This window comes from Nuphar pumila, chromosome 7 (genome assembly GCF_984573655.1).
Source record: "Nuphar pumila chromosome 7, dmNupPumi1.hap1.1, whole genome shotgun sequence".
Classification (NCBI taxonomy): domain Eukaryota; kingdom Viridiplantae; phylum Streptophyta; class Magnoliopsida; order Nymphaeales; family Nymphaeaceae; genus Nuphar; species Nuphar pumila.
Window position 1 is genome coordinate 99,314,186 of NC_143255.1, and position 18,139 is coordinate 99,332,324.

At 40.5% G+C, this 18,139-nt stretch overlaps 1 protein-coding gene across 1 annotated transcript in view; it reads left to right on the plus strand.

Moving 5' to 3' along the window:
• GEX3 (gamete-expressed 3) overlaps positions 1-16,753 on the plus strand; it is a 38,056-nt gene extending 21,303 nt beyond the window's left edge. Inside the window, exons 5-11 of the mRNA XM_090013273.1 lie at positions 12,795-13,038; positions 13,605-13,889; positions 14,003-14,089; positions 14,424-14,456; positions 15,160-15,222; positions 15,312-15,454; positions 15,916-16,753. Coding sequence (XP_089869399.1) covers positions 12,795-13,038; positions 13,605-13,889; positions 14,003-14,089; positions 14,424-14,456; positions 15,160-15,222; positions 15,312-15,454; positions 15,916-16,548 — 1,488 coding nt within the window. The 3' untranslated portion in view covers positions 16,549-16,753. The remainder of the gene's footprint in view (positions 1-12,794; positions 13,039-13,604; positions 13,890-14,002; positions 14,090-14,423; positions 14,457-15,159; positions 15,223-15,311; positions 15,455-15,915) is intronic.
• Positions 16,754-18,139: the final 1,386 nt, after the last annotated feature.

Here is an 18,139-nt window from a genome sequence, read left to right on the forward strand (position 1 = left end):
AGACTCAAGCCAACGAATAAACATTTAACTAGTATGAAAAGCTAGTTATTACTAAGCAAAGACTGCGTAAGCAGTTTAACCAACTAGAGTAATGCCTCGACAAGCGTGCATAGCTCAACGAGTAGCATACTGAACTACTGAGTAAGCAAGCAATCAATTCACGTCACAACACACATATCTCATAATCATGTGCGTAGGTTATATCTTTTCATTATGAGCAAGTCATTGTGGGTATGCACAAGGCAAAAAAGTAGAAACAACCGAGATCAATTCGGGGGTACATTATGCTATGTATCTTATTATACCCTGAATGACTGATTGAGTCCGCATCCTAAGGAGATGGCCAGTGACCAAGAGAGTAAGTCCTCAAAGGCAAACAGGGCCTATGGATGCATCCAACTTCTGCAGAAGTGTCAGGCGACTACCAACTAGGATAATTATGGTAGTCTCAATTTTTCGCTACCTCTGATGACCGGGAAAGCCAGACCTTTGCCCGTAATAGCCATTAATGGCTTGTCTATCAGAGTTTTGTACCATTCATCTTCTCTCTTGATGAACCATCCCGAACGGGTACGACAGAGGTTTCTTAGCCGCCGTCCCATTCTACATACTCTGGTCTTTTGACCCAATCGAACATCTTGCCTGTGAAGGCGCATAATTATTATTATGTGAATTACATGCGCCATTGTGCGTTCGAGGCAACCACACACCTCTCATCCTACTCATCACAGTATGCAATATACCTGTTCAAAAGTACAACTACGATGAGAGGGGCATGGATTTCTCAAAAGAAAATCCTCACAACAATGCTTTGCCGATAAGATATGGTGTACCCATTCAAGTTCAAATTTATCATGCTCAGGTCCTTTAGACCGTCACGAGCCTTTTGTCTGTTAGGCGAATAACGATATTACATGACTAATAGAAAGTGTCAAAACACGCCTCGAGGTTATTACAGACCTCTGATCCTGCTCCTCGTAGTCCAAACATACCGTACATGACCAAGTGTATGACTATGAGGAGAGGGGCATGGATTTCTCAGAAGAAATCCATCAACAATACTCTCGCGAAGAAAGGAAAGGTGCTAACTAAAACGCCTAGTAACTAAGTCTCGCATCAAAGGTGATATAGTGTCGATCTGGTAATGGCGTCGGTTCCTCAATAGAACTCTTGTCTAACTCATGCATATGCTTCTAAACAGGGTTATCTGAGTCGTATCGGATACGCGAACGAAAGTTGTAACACAGTTCTCTCAAATACATCGATTTGAGAGATCCAACCGCTATCTTGCAAAAGGCTTTCGAAATCTGCTTTATAAAGCTATACATTTTGAAAATAAGTTTACACCTAAGAACCATCATTTTTGGAGAACCAAAGTGCATAGGTGTGCGTCATGACCTTTAAAATAGAGAAGCGAAACCGTATATACTATACACTCAAAGCTGCACTGAAGGAGTACAAGCTGACAAGGGGCAAACTCATGCACATTATAGTGTCGTGGCAAATCGAGGAGCAAGACTCGATGTGCAAAGCTGCACCTCAAGCGTAAAACACACAAGCCACACGCAAGGTATGAAATCATACCTCGACCATCGAAACATACAAGTAGACAACTACGTAAGCAACTCACGGGGTATGGGATCCTATCCTGACTAAGCAAGTGCAAAAGATGACTCGCAAGGCATGGAGTTGTACTTCGATTAAACGATAAGCGTAAGCAAGTAAAGGAGCATACAACAGAGATAAGAATACATGCACGAACAAAGCATATGCACGAAGTGCGGAAGCAAAGTAAGGACGAACATCACATACAAAAAGTGCAAAAGCAAGCACGACTACAACAGGAAAGTAAGGTAGTAAGCAGTAAGGCCATGGCGCATAAAGCACGAGGCAACAAAAGTAAATGCAGAAAGTAAAGCGCGAGAACGTAAAGGAGGACCAGGATTGTATCCTGGAGTAAAAAGGCATACACATACAAGTAAATGCCATGGCGCAAAGCACGGGGCAGGAAAGTAAAGTACGAAAAAATAAAAAGGACAAGGATCGCGAAACCGCGTCCTTGAGTTAAAATGACATGAACTGTAAAGACATGAATTAAAAGCCTGAGCACATACAACGCGACAACAACAGAAAAGGAAAGTGCAAGAAAGTAAAGAGGACAAGGAAAGCGAAACCGCGTCCTTGAATTAAAATACATACATATATATATTTTATATGTATACATATATCATCGTCCTTTTTCATTTTTAGTTATCTTTCCTTATTTTAGCATTTATCCATTCATTGTCCATTTATCCAAGAATCCTCTACCTTGAGGGGTTGCGGGTCCTCGTACGCTTGCGGCGTAGGTAAGCACGAGCCACTAAGGCGAGCTGGATCCATCGTTCAACTTGCGATGCTTAGAATATTAGTAATATGCCATAATACAAACGAGAAGCGGGTCCGGTAAGACCTGCAGTGGTATCGGACCCCAAATACGAGGGTAGGCAGGGAGCTAAGCTCCCTGCAGAAAAGCAACAGAAGCAGCAAGTTCTCCTGCAGGCTGCAGAGGCAGGAACTCTGTACCCTGTCAACAAGGGTGCCAGAGGTAGGGGCCTCACCCTTGCCTGGCAAAAAGCAGCAGAGGCAGGGAGCAGGGGCTCCCTGCCTGCCAGAACAGAGAAAGGCAGGGGAGGGAGCAGAGGCTCCCTACCAAACCTGCCACAACAAGACAGGGGGTGACCCCTTGTCAGAACACAAACCAGGACAGGGGTGCAACCCCCCTATTGGGAAGGAGATAGGAAGGGGCTCTACCCTTGCCAACAGAAAGATTAAGGCAGGGGGCGAAGCCCCCTACCAAGAAACAAACAATATGTAGGGGGCTTCACCCCCTGCCCGAATACAGGAAGCAAAGGGGCTTTGCCCCCTGCCGGGAAACCAAAGGAGGCGGGGGGAAAAGTTTCGCCCCCTGCCGACATAACACAGGTGGCGGGGGGGGGGGGTGTGGAATCCCCAGCCGGCATAACACAGGAGGCAGGGGGGCAGAACCCCCTGCCGAGAAGCAATAGGAGAGCAGGGAGGCTTCGCCCCCTGCCAAAAAACCAAACGAAGGCAAGGGGGCCTCGCCCCCTGTCGTGAAACAAAATGAACGCAGGGGGGCTTCGCCCCTGCCGAGAAACATAAGAAAGCAGGGGGCGAAGCCCCCTGTCGAAGACAAAACAAAGGCAGGGGGCGAAGCCCCCTACCGAAGACAAAACAACGTTGGGGGCCTTGCCCCCTACCGAGAAACATAAGAAGGCAGGGGGGAGAAGCCCCCTGCGGGAAAACAAATCGAAGGCAGTGGGGCCTCGCCCCTTGCCGGGAAACACAAGAAGGGGGGTGACAAGGCTCGATCGGGCCTTGTCGACACACCCAGAAAGCCCAAGGTGGTGGCAGGGGCTTGGTCCCTGCCGACCCACCGGAACATAAGGTGGAAAGGAGGGGAGGTGCTCAACACCTCCCTCCCTGGCAGACACAGAGCCACCACGATGGTGGCTCTGGTCCACCGACCCGAGAATAGGAGGGTCGAGGGTGACAAAGAAAAGAGGAGATAGCGAGGAGGGGTGCTCGGCACCACCCTCCTGGTTGACCCAGAGCCACCCACGCTGGTGGCTCTGGTCCACCGCCACCAAACAAGAAAAGGGGTGGGGTTTACCTGGGAAGATCGTGGCGATGGGGGAGTCCATGGACGACATAGGCAAAGGCGATGGGCTGCCGATGGCCAGACGATCGTCGATGGCGATAATCGGGGGTTCACGAAGGAGATACTAGGGCTGCCGACGGTAGGTGGCCAGAAGCAGCGAGGAGTCGAGGGGTCGCTCGCATGGGTCTGTCAGACTGGGGTGGTTGCTGACGATAGGTGGTCGGAGGCGACAACAGCGGGTCGACGACCAAGGGAAACGGGAGGGGCCAGAGATAAGGTGGCTGGCATTGTTGCTTGGCGGCAGTGCTCGCCGACGACGACGAGTCAGGAAATGCGACGAGAACGAGGCTCTGGCGCCGAGGGCTCTGGTGTAGCCGACAGTCAGATGAGAGGAGACAGGGGAGTCAGCGACACAACGCCGACTCTGGTCGCCGGTGGCCATAGAGAAAGGGGCGATGACCGGTGAAGGGTGGTCGTCGGAGACAGTGGTTGCCGATGACAGCGATCGCGGGGGACGAGAGGAGAAGGGAGAGACGAAGTGGAGAGAGAAGAGGCGATGGCTTTTGCCCCTCGCCCGAAGCGCCTGCGTCCTTTTAAGGACACAGGCTTCTCAAGTATTCGAGAAGCCGGGTCGCGGGTCTGGGTCGGGCTCGGGTCCGGGTCAGACTCGGATCCGGGCCCGTCTGATACAAAAATTTTTTAACGGGCTTTATAATGTGGGTAAGTTGTCTCACTTATTGCCTTATCTTGAAAAAGGTAGTATAGTTACGGGAGATGAAACTTGTCACTCCATTATTCGTATCGGTAGTGCACATATTCCTATGTCAAAGTCCTCACTTCACTTGTCCAATGTCCTTCTTGCTCCTAATATAAAAAAAAAACATTGTCTCTGTGGCTAAACTTGTTGATGATATGATTTCTTCAGTCGAATTTACTTCCTCCTCTGTTTATGTTAAGGATCTTCGAACGAAGGAGACGTTCGTTAAGGGGGAGCGACGAAGAAACATGTACGTCTTCAAGGAGATTCCCTCAGTTCCAGTTCTCCAGTTGGAGCCATCCAAGCATTCTTCAGTATCTTCGTCTTTAGAGTCTTTGTCTTTTAGTCCATTGGAAGTTTTTGATTCATCTCATTGTAATAAGCCAGATATCTGGCACAGTCGCTTGAGACATTGTAGTCAGGGTTTCATTGAAAAACTTGTATATGATGGTCTTCTTCCAAAGTCTAGTTTATGTTCCTTTTTAGAGAATAAAAAATGCTCATCTTGTTGACTCTGCAAAAGCCATGTTCTTCCTTTTCATATTATTAATAAAATAGCTTTAAAGCCATTTGAGATTGTTTCTTCCGATGTTTGGGGACCCACCCCTATTCATTCTCTCTCTGACAGTCGTTATTATGTTATATTTATTGATTCTTATTCCCGCTATACTTGGATATATTTCTTGAAACATAAGCATGAAGTTTTCCAAACATTTTGGGAATTCCATTCGATGGTCAACACAAAGTTTTTCTGTAATATGGTGCATTTATAATGTGATGGTGGAGGAGAGTATTCATCGAACGAGTTTATTGCTTTTCTTCGGGATAAAGGAATAAGTCAACAGGTTTCTTGCCCCCATACCCCTTAACAAAATGGGGTTGCGGAGAGGAAACACCGACATATTGTTGAAAGTGCGATGAGCATGCTACATGACAACAATGTGCCAATTAGTCTCTGGACAGAAGTTTTTCACACATCTGTTTATGTCATAAATCGTCTTCCTATGGCACTTTTGGATCAGAAATCCCCTTATTATACTTTATTTGGGCAACATCCCTCTTATGATGAGCTGCTTGTTTTTTGTTGTGTATGTTATATACATATTGATTCATCTTTGCGAAATAAGTTCCAGGACAAGGCCGCTAAGTGCAGATTTGTTGGGTATGCGGATGAATACAAAGGCTATCGATGCTATGACTCTACTACAAAACGTATTAGGACCTTCCGGAATGCTGTTTTTTATGAACAAAAATTTCAGATCAATGACTCCGAACCGTTGCCATCTCGAAAAGTAGAGGTATATGATCCATAGATGAGTGCAGACCTTTTTGCCAATACAGAAGAGACATGTCAGGCGACTTGTTCTTCCTTCAACTTGAATAAGGAGTTGGGTGACACACAGATACATCTCGAGCCATCTTTCGTTGAGCCGCCTCCAGTTGAACGCTTCTCTGGACAGATCTACACTAGAAGGGACAGAAATACAGGGCCGAGAGATGTGGAAATCATCTCTAGTCATCTGGCTCAAAGGCCGTCACGCATTAGGCACCCTATTCAACGATGGGTGAGTTATGAGACCTTTTCTTTTGATTTTCAGTTGTTTATGTCTCAACTCACAAAGCAGAATGAACCCACTTGTTTTAATCAAGCTCTTCAATCCCGTCATTGGATTGAGGCTATGAATGAAGAAATGAAAGCTCTTCATGAGTGCCAGACTTGGGAAATAGTACCTCGGCCAGAAGTAAAGAATGTCATTGGCTCAAAATGGGTTTATAAGACAAAATATAAGCCCGAAGGAAGTATTGACAAATATAAGGCACGACTTGTTGCTCGGGGATTCACGCAACAATATGGTGAAGATTACGATGAAACTTTTAGTCCGGTAGTTAAAATGGGCACAATTCGTGTCATCATATCCTTAGCAGTCGACCGAGGATGGAAGCTTAGTTAGATGGATGGTAAAAATGCATTCTTGCATGGGGTTTTAAAGGAGAAAGTATATATGGAGCAACCTCCTGGGTATGTCGAGAAGGATCCTACTGCCTGGGTGTGCAAGCTAAGGAAATCTCTATATGGGTTGAAACAGGCGTCTTGCTCTTGGTTTGGAAGTTTCTTCATGCAAATTCAATGCTATGGTTTTAGAAGATGCTCTTTGGACCACTCGTTTTTTATTTACCAGGAGACAGACATCGTTACACTTCTTATATATGTTGATGATATTGTGATCACTGGGAGTTCAGATAATCATGTGCAAGAAGTGAAGCGGTTTTTAATAAAAACTTTCAAGATGAAAGATTGAGGGGAGTTGAGGTACTTCCTTGGTGTGGAGGTTGACAGACAAGAAAACACATTGACACTCATGCAACAGAAGTACACTCTTGATCTTCTGGAATGAGTCAGGATGACGAATTGCAAACCTGTCAACACTTAGTGTACTACATCAAAGGCTGAGCTCTGAAGATGACCACCTTTGTATCAATCCTACAACGCATAGAAGTCTTGTAGGGATGCTGCAATATTTGACTTTTACCAGACCTGATATAGTCTACGCTGTCAATCAGGTATCTCAGTTTATGCATGCTCCAACAGAAGGTCATGGAAGCTGTGAAGCGTATTTTGCACTATTTGAAAGGAACTATAGGAGACAGACTCGTTTACCGCAAAAACGATAACCTACGTACAAGACATAAACTCATCACTTATACAGACGTAGATTGGGCAAGGGATCTAGATGAGAGACAATCTGTCTCTGGATATTGTGTATACATTGGACACAATTTAGTGTCTTGGAGCAGTAGAAAACAAAAGGCAGTGGCACGATCGAGTACAGAGGCAGAATGCAGGTCGATGGCCGCAGGCATGACAGAAGTTACATGGATTAGACACTTATTGAGTGTTCTTGGGGAGACAATTATTCGATCATTTCTTCTATGCGACAATCAAAGCACAATCAATATTGCATGTAACCCTATTCAACATAGTAGAACGATGCATATTGAGATTGATCAACATTTTATCCGGCAGAAAGTCGAGATGTAAGAGATAGAACTACGTCATGTTCGAACAGAAGATCAAATGGCAGACTTGTTTACCAAGGGGTTAACAAGACGTCAATTTTGGCTATTGAAGAGCAAGTTGTACATGCTCCAAAACCACTTACAACTTGAGGGAGGGTGTTAAAATAGAGCATGCGTATGGATCTGGATCCAGATCCATACGCACGTCAATAAAATACGCACAATGCTATTGACGTCTTGACGTCATTTTCATTAATGACATTTCTGTAATATCGTCCTATTGTAAAATTGTTTTTTTACTTTATAACGATTAGGGCTTGGAGGTTGTGAGTGCTTTTAGCCGCCCCGGCCATTGTGCATTACTCTCTCTCTCTCTTCTCTATTTTTCTGTTTTCTGTGCAGCTTGGACTGTGGTAAAGACTTCTCAAGGCATCTCATAATTATATATATATAACGCCCTCCCTCAAACTTACGGTGTGATTACCGAAAGTTTGTTAAACTGAGGTGCAGGAAGAGATTTAGTGAAAAAATTTGTAAGTTGATACTCAAAGTAACATGCGACAACTTGATTGTCCCTCTCAGGTATTCATCCCATACATAATGACATTTCATCTCAATGTGCTTTGTTCGCTCATGGAAGATGTGCTTGCTTGCAATGTAAATTGTATTTTTACTATCACAACACATCTTTAAAGGGTTAGAGATGATTACACCTATATATCTAAGAAGATTCCTTAGCTATACAAGCTCCATGGTTGTCACAGTCATTGCACGATATTCAGCTTCAATAGAGGATAATGAGATTTTATGTTACTTTTTGCATTTCCAAGAAATTAAAGAATCTCCTAAGAAAACACAAATACCATATGTTAAGATTCTATCATTAGGGTTTTCTCCTCAATCTGCATCAATATAAACAATTAAATTTGAAGACGAGGATAAGAAAATCCCTATAGTTATGCAATTTTTAACGTATCTGGCAATCCTTAAAACGACACTCATGTGCATAGTGGTTAAAGCGTGCTGAAATTGACTGGCTGCATTAACAACATGAGTTGTATATGGTCTGGTGATTGACAAGTAGGCGAGAGATTCAATTAGTTGTCTGTAAGGGGTAGGATCTTCAAGCAATGTTCTATCTTCTACCCTTAATCTTGCATTGATAGCTTCAGGAGTCTTCGCCTTCTTGTTAATTGAAATTTCGAACTTATCACAAATATTAACAAGTTTCCCTTTAAGACAATATATAGCCCTTAGTGAGTAAGCAACTTCAATACCTAAAAAATATCTCAAAAAAACCAGATCGGACTTACCTATCAAATTTTTTCTTTAATCGAATAGAGAAATATTTTGCAAAGAGGATGGAGGCATTCTATTTATCAAATAAATTGAAGTCAAGACGACTTTGGCCAAATATTTTTTAGGAATATCTTTAGAGATAAGTAGGGTTCTAACAATTTCTATGATATGTCAATGCTTTCTTTCTGCCAACTTATTTTGTTGAGGAGTTTTAGGACAAGTTCTTTGATGACAAATTCTATTTTGTTTTAAATAATTTTGAAAATCGTTTGACAAATATTCTCTACCTGAATCAGACCTAAGTATAGAAATATTGCTTTGAAATTGATTTTTAGTAATTATGTGAAATTCTTTAAAACATGAGAAAGCATCCTATTTGAAGTTAAGTAGATCCATGCATATCTAGTGAAATTATCAATAAATGTAACCTAAATATGAATAACCACCTTTAGACATGATCGAGGATGGGCCCTACACATCTGAATTCTCTAACTCAAAATGTTTTTTTGAAATAAAGGTTCTACTTGGAAAAAAATTCATTTCATTTCTCAAGAATACAATCTTTCCAAACAATATCTTTTTCATAATTTTTTTTTTTTGCAAAAGTTAAAAGATACATCTTAGATAAGCTTGGATGTCTAAGTCTTTTATGCCAAGTTACAATATCTTTATCTTGAACATAATTACAAAATGACTTGGATGAAAGAGACAAAAAATTCATAAAGTAGAGGTCTCCTTTCCTATGCCCTTGGCAAATCAGCTTCCCTGACTGGAGATCTTGAACAAAGCAACCTTTCGATAAGAAAGATATTTTGCATCTATAGTAAAAAATTTGTTGAAACAGAAAAAAATAAATTTAATTTAGGACCAACTCTAATTTTCGAAACAAAGAATTTTTGAAAATCTGAAGATCCAATACTTTCGATTTTTAAAGATGTCCCATTGGCGGTTGAAACACAAGGTAATTTTAAGTTAATGGATACATTGAAAAGAACATTCTCACATGGAGTCATGTGAAAGGAAGCTCCTGAGTCAAGTATCCAAGAGCACATACATGGAGGAGGTGATGAAGCAATAACAACACCCGTAGTTGAAGAAGATGTCTTAAGGAATTGCCGTTAATTGACAAATAAAATTTTTCAGATCTCCACTTGACTCTTCACCTTTCTTAGATGTGGATTCTTCAATGGAAGGCACCTTTTTGTTGAGTTTTGGGCATGCCAGTTTGATATGCCTTGGTTCATTACAATAATGACAAATGATTTTTCTTGATCCTCCGTTGTAATTTTGCCTCCCAAAATATGGAGGCTCGTAGGTCTTTATATTGTTACCGTGTCTAGTCACAACCAAAATATCATGTCCATCACGGGTTTGCTCTTGTTATATTTCGGCAAGTGCTTATTCAAGAGGCATTGTGGAGGATATATGGAGGAGGGAAGACCTAACTTGTTCGAACTCAGGACGAAGACTATGCAAAAATTGGAAAAAAATGTTCTTTTTTCATTTGCTCATGCCTTAGTTCCATTTTTGCGGTGGCTACCCATTTAAGTAGAAGTGTCAATTTATCCCATAATGGGAAACTGCACTAAAAAAATATAGAACACTCGTGTCCCTTTGTTTAATTGTTCTAATCTTTTCTAGCAAGAAGTATTGCCTTGCAAAATCTTTTTGGGTATACATACCCTTCATAAAGAACCATATCTCATCTGCCTAATGTCAACATTGTTCATAAACTATGCTAAGATTTTAGCATGGTTGCTTTCCCAATCTTCTACCTTTATTTGATGTTCATAAATTGTTTTGGTTTGATCTTCTCCCCCAAGTGTCTTTTCTATGCCTCCTTCAAGTTTGATAAGCTTTAGAAGAGGTTCAGAGTGGTGTCCATCACGTACGCCCATAGCTTCTTCCCTTTGAGATGATTCTTCATTGTGAAGGACCACATTATATAGTTAATTCCGTTGAGCTTAAAGGAGAGATAAATCTTTGATTCATGCTCTATGACGAAAGAGAGGAGAAAGAAAGAGTGATAATGGTAGAGAAAGAGAGGAGAGGATCATGAACACTCCAACCACGAGCAACACGTCCCCTTGATTACCACGAGCAACACTTTCCAAGGTCCAAGAACCTAACTTGCTCTGATACCATGTAGTGAAACAAGCAGAAATGCAAAAACAATGTGCTTAATCACAAATACAAATCCACTAAGGGATAATACAAAAGGTAAAGCCAATACACAGGCACCAAAGTGCATACAAGGGCTACAAAGATCCAAACAAGTGAATATAAAAAAATATATTATTCACTTCATAAAATGCTTAGAAAGCATTTGAGGAATACAAAGGGGAAAACCCCTATTTATAACCACAAGAGAGAGTGGGGGCAGCCCAACTAGTAGTTGGGCTGCCCCAACTGCCATAAAAAATACAAAACAAAAAAACAAAAACAAAAATAAAGAAAAGAAAAGCAGCCCCTATTAGGCTGACACTATTACAACACCAAAAGGACTAAAATGCCCCTGATGGGCATTACATATATATAGTTCTATGTGACAGGGACTCCGCCAACTAGGTGCTGCACCCTGTGCGGTCAACGCCCCCAAAGTCATTTATGTCCAACTTTTGGACTTTATATATATATATTTAATTTTTTTATATTTTTACCCCACTCCCGCACCCTCTCACCCACACCCGCACCCACACCCACACCCACACCCACACCCATGTGACATAGATATAGTTTAACAGTAACCAGGTGCCCCCACAGTGCTTCATCTCATGCTTGGTGAAGTTTGAGGTTTTATAAGTTGGTAATCCAAAAAATGTCAGACAGTCATGACTTGTGGATCATCCATTTCCAGTCTTCTGGAAAACTTATTGCTTTTTGTAATGAGCTTTTCTGAAGAATTCAGAACGTACCAAGATTCTTGTAGTACAACAAAGACTGGGAATTTTAAGGCATAGAGGCAATGTAAACACTTCTGAAGAAGTTGAGTTGGAATCTGTGGCAATGAACAAGAAGGTAAAAGGAAAAACAAAGGTTCCTTGATTAGTAGGATGCTCAATTAGGATTTTAGGATTTCGTGTATGGAGGGAAGATGGTGAAAAGAGTCAAATTAGTCCTATATGTATACAAAAGATAGTCCCATATTGAAGGACATAAATAGGAGGAGGTCCAGTCTCATCCTATATAAATACAATTGACCCCATTTCCCATACAGCTTTATGTATGTGTGTTTTTAGGAACATGTGAGGGGGTTCTTTTTTTGTCAGTATGGTTGAAAAAGGTGAAAGTGACTAAATGCCAGAATGCACCTTATCAAAAGTTACTTTCAATAATCTTATTGTGATTTTATCATATTTTTAACAAATGATCACAATAAAATTGTGATAAATTTAATAGTGACAAAATCAATTTATTATTTTTTGTTTATTTTTCATTTTTATTAGTTTTTCATGAAAATTCTTGATAAAATCAAAATATTGGTGGTATTGTTTTACCAAGGCTAGAACAAAAGTGAATTGATTGCTCGACGGTTTCTACTGCCATGAAAAAGCTTGATAAAATCAAAATATTGGTGGTATTTTTTACTAAGGCTAGAACAAAAATGGATTGATTGCTCGACAGTTTCTGCTGTAACTGGGTACAGGCGATCTTGGCTATGAGAAAGATGAAATTAAAGCTGAGGGTAGATTCCTTCTGAGGTTACGCACTTCAGACAGCCAAGTAACCTGAAATAATTTAAAACTAAAAGCAATTGTGAAAGCAGGCTTCTTTTGGCTCTTATGTGGCCTAAATTTCTATGATGTAACACCTGGATCTCCCAGTAGTTTCAGCTTTTATAAATTGTAGACTCTGGTGATTTTTGTGAGCCATGTATGCATGTAATTCTTCACACCTTGGATAGATTGACGTAGGTGAGTATTGTTGGCTTTAGTTTTTCATGACCTGAGCAATGTGGGTGAGTGTTATTGGCTTTAGTTTTTCATGACATGAGCACTATTTGCCTCTCTCTCTCTCTCTGGCTAAGTTTTTTTCCCCATATTTTTCCTGCAATGGCAGACTGTAAACTCTGAAGGGCAGGTTTACTCCATCTCTTCTCTGAAGCCTTATGTCAACTGGGTCCAGGATTTTGGTGCTAGAGACAAAATGATCACTATTACAGCTGGAAATAATGGCCTTGTGTACCTTGCTTTTCCTAGAAAATCACTGGTGATTGCACTGGATGCTTCTGAGGGCACTGTTTTGTGGATGAAGAATGTTGGTCCATTAAGCTATAGGTGTTCTCTTCTTGTTGATTCCATGGGTAAATGCAAATACTTTGCATGATCTCTTACAGCAACATATCTGCTCTTGCAAATGTGTCTAACTGATCTTTCTTCCATGATCAAGATCAATTTCTATAGCATGGCCCCACATGCACTACACACACACGCACCTCTCTTCAATGGTCAATGTGCCATAGCCTGGCTCCTTGTGGAAATTATGCATGCCTTACAAATGCTAGGCCTAAGAGAGAATGAGAAGATGTCATTTGCAGTGCCTTGAATTGGTAGGCATATCCCAGCCTTGGTGTGTAAAATATTTGTCGTTCTTGCAGTCATTCCAGCTTCTATTAGATGCCATGAGAAGAATGAAATACCTGGCCCGTTACTTTAGCCTAGCAGGACTTTCATTTCTTTCAAGTGTGTCATGCCTCCCAAGAAATCTATGTTTTGTCTTCCTATTTGTAGAAAAAAATTCTCAAAGTGCTAACCAAATAGGCCATCTCCAATAAATAAAATTTTCTTTTCTCATGCACAGTGTCAGTGAGAGTTTCCCATGCTGATGTCATTTATGTTTGCTTCATTGAACCTTTTGTTTCTATGGTAGGATGGGTGTCTATTGGTTCATTAGATGGTTTTGTCTATTCCGTATCACCTACTGGAATTGTCCAGAAGAATCTAGAAGCAACTGCATTTGATTCAGTGATTCAAGTTGATCCAGTTCTTGATTGTGCTGGTCGATTAGTCTATGCTGCACAACTGAGGGTAACATCAAAGAGTATCCATCCATATGGTGACTACAGCTCTATCTCAGTGACAGGACCATTAAATCTCATTTTCACAATGTTCGTTCCTGCTACCGGGGCTGTTCATTGGACTGCACACTATCCTGGTAAGAAAACATTGTGCTTCAATTGTATGTCATTTTTTTCCTTTTCTGTATTCACTATATGTTTTCTCCCTAGCATATATGTTATCCATCTAGCTACGTGTTTGTGGTGACAGGTCAGTTGTCTTCCACATGGTCTGGGAGCTATCTCCACCACTTTGTATTGGATGCAAGGATTCTTCTTGCTTTTATAACTGCTGCTAGTAAGATTCTTTAAACATACGTGGATGGTCATGGATTTTTTATTCAAGTATCTATTTTATAATTAACAATCTATTTTTGTATATTGTGATTAGTATCTTTAATTTCAATTAAATCATATGACTTTAATGACTTTTTTGAGTTCTGTAACCAAAAAGGATTTTTGCAAGCTAAGGGGTGTGACATTTGAGTTCTATAACTGGATTTCCAATACATTAGTGAATTAAAACTTTATTTTATTTGGTTTATTAAAATGTTTCCTGTTCCATGTTTTATTTTGGTAGTGCCATATGCTAACTTACTGACTGACTATGTTGCATGTTCATGTTGATACAGATTTGGGCAAATCTCCATCATGCCATACAACCTGTAAGGATCCTTTTCGCTTGTTATCAGTAATATTAAGAACAGGATTTTTTTTTTTGGTTTCTAAATGTCTGTATACTTGGGGTTGTCTTAATATCCCCAATCGGTGGGGTGTCTCTGTGTCCTGCAGAAATCCCTGTTTGAATTAGGCCTCTGCATGTGAAACTTCCAAGGAAAGGGACTCGAGTTTCCCAACCTTTCTTTGAAACATTTCAAGCCTTGGTGCTCCTATGTTTGCAGAGTGTTTATGTTGTCCATGGTGGGGACTGCAGCATAGTGAGAAGAGTTCAAAAAGAGCAATGTATCTTGGGAAAATTTCAGCAACTTATTTCCTCAAAATTTGAGAAAATCTTGGCAAAATAAAAAATTGTATAAATCTCAAAAATACAAAAAAGAATAAAAAATATGTAAAAATCAGATGAATGCTTTTCTGATTGAGTTTCTACATTTAAGTGTATGTCAAGATGAAATCACGATTCTTTAAGTGTATGTCAAGATGAAATCACGATTCAAATGATCATTTTATCAGTGTTTTCAACTTTTAACAAAATCTCTCTTTTTTTTTCTGTGATTCATTTAAATCTTGTGATATTGTCATTATGGTCTGTAGCATGGCCCAAATGTACCATTCATGCTAATTTAACCCAGGATCTCTGCTTAGATTGGCGTCTTGTCTTATTCCTTTTTTTATGCTTCTATATTTCAGATGAGAAGCACAGATGGAGATGCTCCCATGCAAGATCCAACTTGCCCCAAGTCATGTACACAAGTGGGTAAAGATGTATTGATTCCCATGATCAGAGGATGCTAAAATCTTCATTTTTCTCATTTGCGAGTAAACTTTCTGTTTGCACACAGGTGATGAAAAGAAGATGTTCATGTTCTTGGGCTTCCAGGTTGTGGTTTTGATTGTACTTGCTGGATTTGTCCGTTTCTGTTACATATTCTGGGGGAAGAGAAAATTGCAAGATCAGGACCTTGATAAATTCTTTGAACAGAGGGTGAGCAAAGTCAAATATCTTTTTGAAAATAGTTATGGCAACTGATGACGGGAGAATATTTGACCACAGTCGAAATTACCATACTCTCTAGTGGAAAAGCGTAAGCTTTATGTGACCAATCTACCCACAGATGCACTCTGCAATTTGTTTTTTCAGTAATAGCATTATGGATTGAGACATTGAGTAGTTTGAATGTAAAAATACTATTCTTTTTCTATGGTAAAAGTTTTGCAGATTGACTTTCGAAGCTCTTAAAAAACCTGCTTACAACACTATAATTGAACAATTAAGAATGTGATTTTGACTAAACAAACCATGTAAATCATATCCATAGGGCCTGATCTGCAAAAAAATAAAGATGTGAACAGGGTAGTTTACTAGAGAGCATGGTGCAGTCAATTGTAGCTAATATTTTCCCGCTTATGACCATGACTTGTTTGTTCGTATATGTCTACTTTCAGCTTTCCCTTCGGACAAGGAAGAAAGCATATGACAAGATTATTTCAGAGCTCGAAGAAAAGGCATCAAAGGATCCTATTGATGAGCAAGTCCTAGAGCAGTTGCGCGATATGGTGCAACAGCGGCAGAAGATAGAAAGGAAGCTGTCGACCACATATAGTTTGGGTGGTGATGGACCTGAGCTGCCATTTGACACCATACTTCCTCTGCATCAGGGAAATTTGGGAGAGGCTTGCTCTTTTGGCAGAAGCAAAAGAGAAAGCGTGTCCATATTTAATACACTCAGTGCAACTTCATCCGATGAAAAAGATGGTGGTGGAGCTGGTGCAAATTATTACTATGGGGACAAGGGATCAGCTACAAAGATGAAGGAACCATTGGAGGTTGAAGAAAGCAAGTACTATAATGCATGGCGATCACATAGAATGGCATTTGAGGAAGGTGAATATTGGGACCCAAGATCTAGCGTATCATGTGGATTTACAAATCCTTTGTTCGATGACGAGCCGCCACTGAGTGGTGCAGTCATGGCTGTTGATGATGACGACGAAGAACATCAAATCGAGATAATTCAGCAGGGGTTGCATGGGAGTGGCTGTTTGAAGAGGAGGCGCTCAGTGACTTCTGGTGGCTAGCCTGCATGGCTGCATGTGCATGCACACTTTCACCATGTACGTCAGTCATGTATGTCATGTACATATTGTACAAACTGGGCTGCTTTTTACTGCCATGTATCAACTCACAGTGTGAAGGCTATCTCACAAATTCATGATGGTTTTAGTTTCCTTGTCGGTAGTAAGATCTGTAGTAGGAAGTTTCTTAGGGAAAATGTTCTTTACTTCTGCTTTGGGATCTTGAAGCTATTAGTATCAGAACTGTGTATTTGGTGGAAAAGAAAACTGCCTTGCATTGCCTGTATGTGGTAGGTATGGTGAAGCAAGTCATGGGTCTGATTTGTTTCATTTTTTTGGGTTGGATGTCTGGGGAAAACCATCTCATCCACTTGTGAGCTTGGTGTGAAAACCCGAGGTTCCCCTTTTCCACCAGGGGTTGCACCCGGCTTTGGCCCTTCAGCAAGGGACACACACCTGTGGGTTTTGAACTGATGACATCTCTTCAGTTAGGTGATGTTCACAAGTCAACTTCTTGTTCTGGTACACGTGAACAAGTTATGCCTCCCCTTAGATGTAAAATGACTTGAGACATCAATTCTTACCATAACGGTTGAGACAAGAATTTGCTCTATATTTTTTAATAACCTGAAGAAATCGCACCCCGTCACAAAGACCTGATTGTGCTGGCTCAGCCTGCCATACCTATGAATTTGCTCTTCTGTTTTTAAGCTTAAACAATTTTGTTATTAATTTTTAGAAGGCCAATGTATAAGATAGATTGGATTTGGACCCAAGGATTGTAACGCTTCAAAAATCTTGGACTTGAAACCTTTTATGAAAAAGGTTGAAAGCTTTGAAATTGATCATTTATCAGAGTTTGAAACAGAGGTTTATCGAAAAATCATGTTTGAAATAGAAAGTCCTTGGACATTTGACGCATTACAGCGCCAACTTTTTTTTACAAACAGATTTGCAATTCAAATATATTTATTGAAATAAAAAAAGAAATAAAGTTTTGGTAACACAGTTTTAATAATTTAGAGTTTAATCAAAGGAGAGGCTTTCAAAGAAACTTTATACTAATTTTACCAAAGTGACTTAAGGAGGCAAATGTCAAAGAAAGGGTCTAATTATGTCATCGTGTCATCGTGCCATCGCAGACCGAAACACCACATGTCGATAAAATGAGTCAATTTTGTGAAAAACTAGTAAGGGTGCAAAAGACAAGAAGAACAAAGATTGCAATAAGCAAGCTAATCACTAAACTAAATGCGAGAAACAAAACTAAGAGAGCTAACCATACATGCTATCGAATATGACAAGCAAAACTACAATAAAGCAAATAGCTAAATACGAGAGCAGTAAGGACTAAAGTGCTAAACAAACAAATTACGCAACTATAACAGTCTAACTAATTCTACATGTAGAGAGTAACTAACTCCACCAAGCAATATAGTAAGCCGAGTAATTGAATAAGATAGGCATTCATAACAGAGTTCACAATGCATGCAATTACCCCTGAATTTTTCAGTTCACCGACAAGTAACTATATTAATAATAATGTACAAGCCATTGCATAACAAATAGTTTATAAGCTACACATGATAAGCAA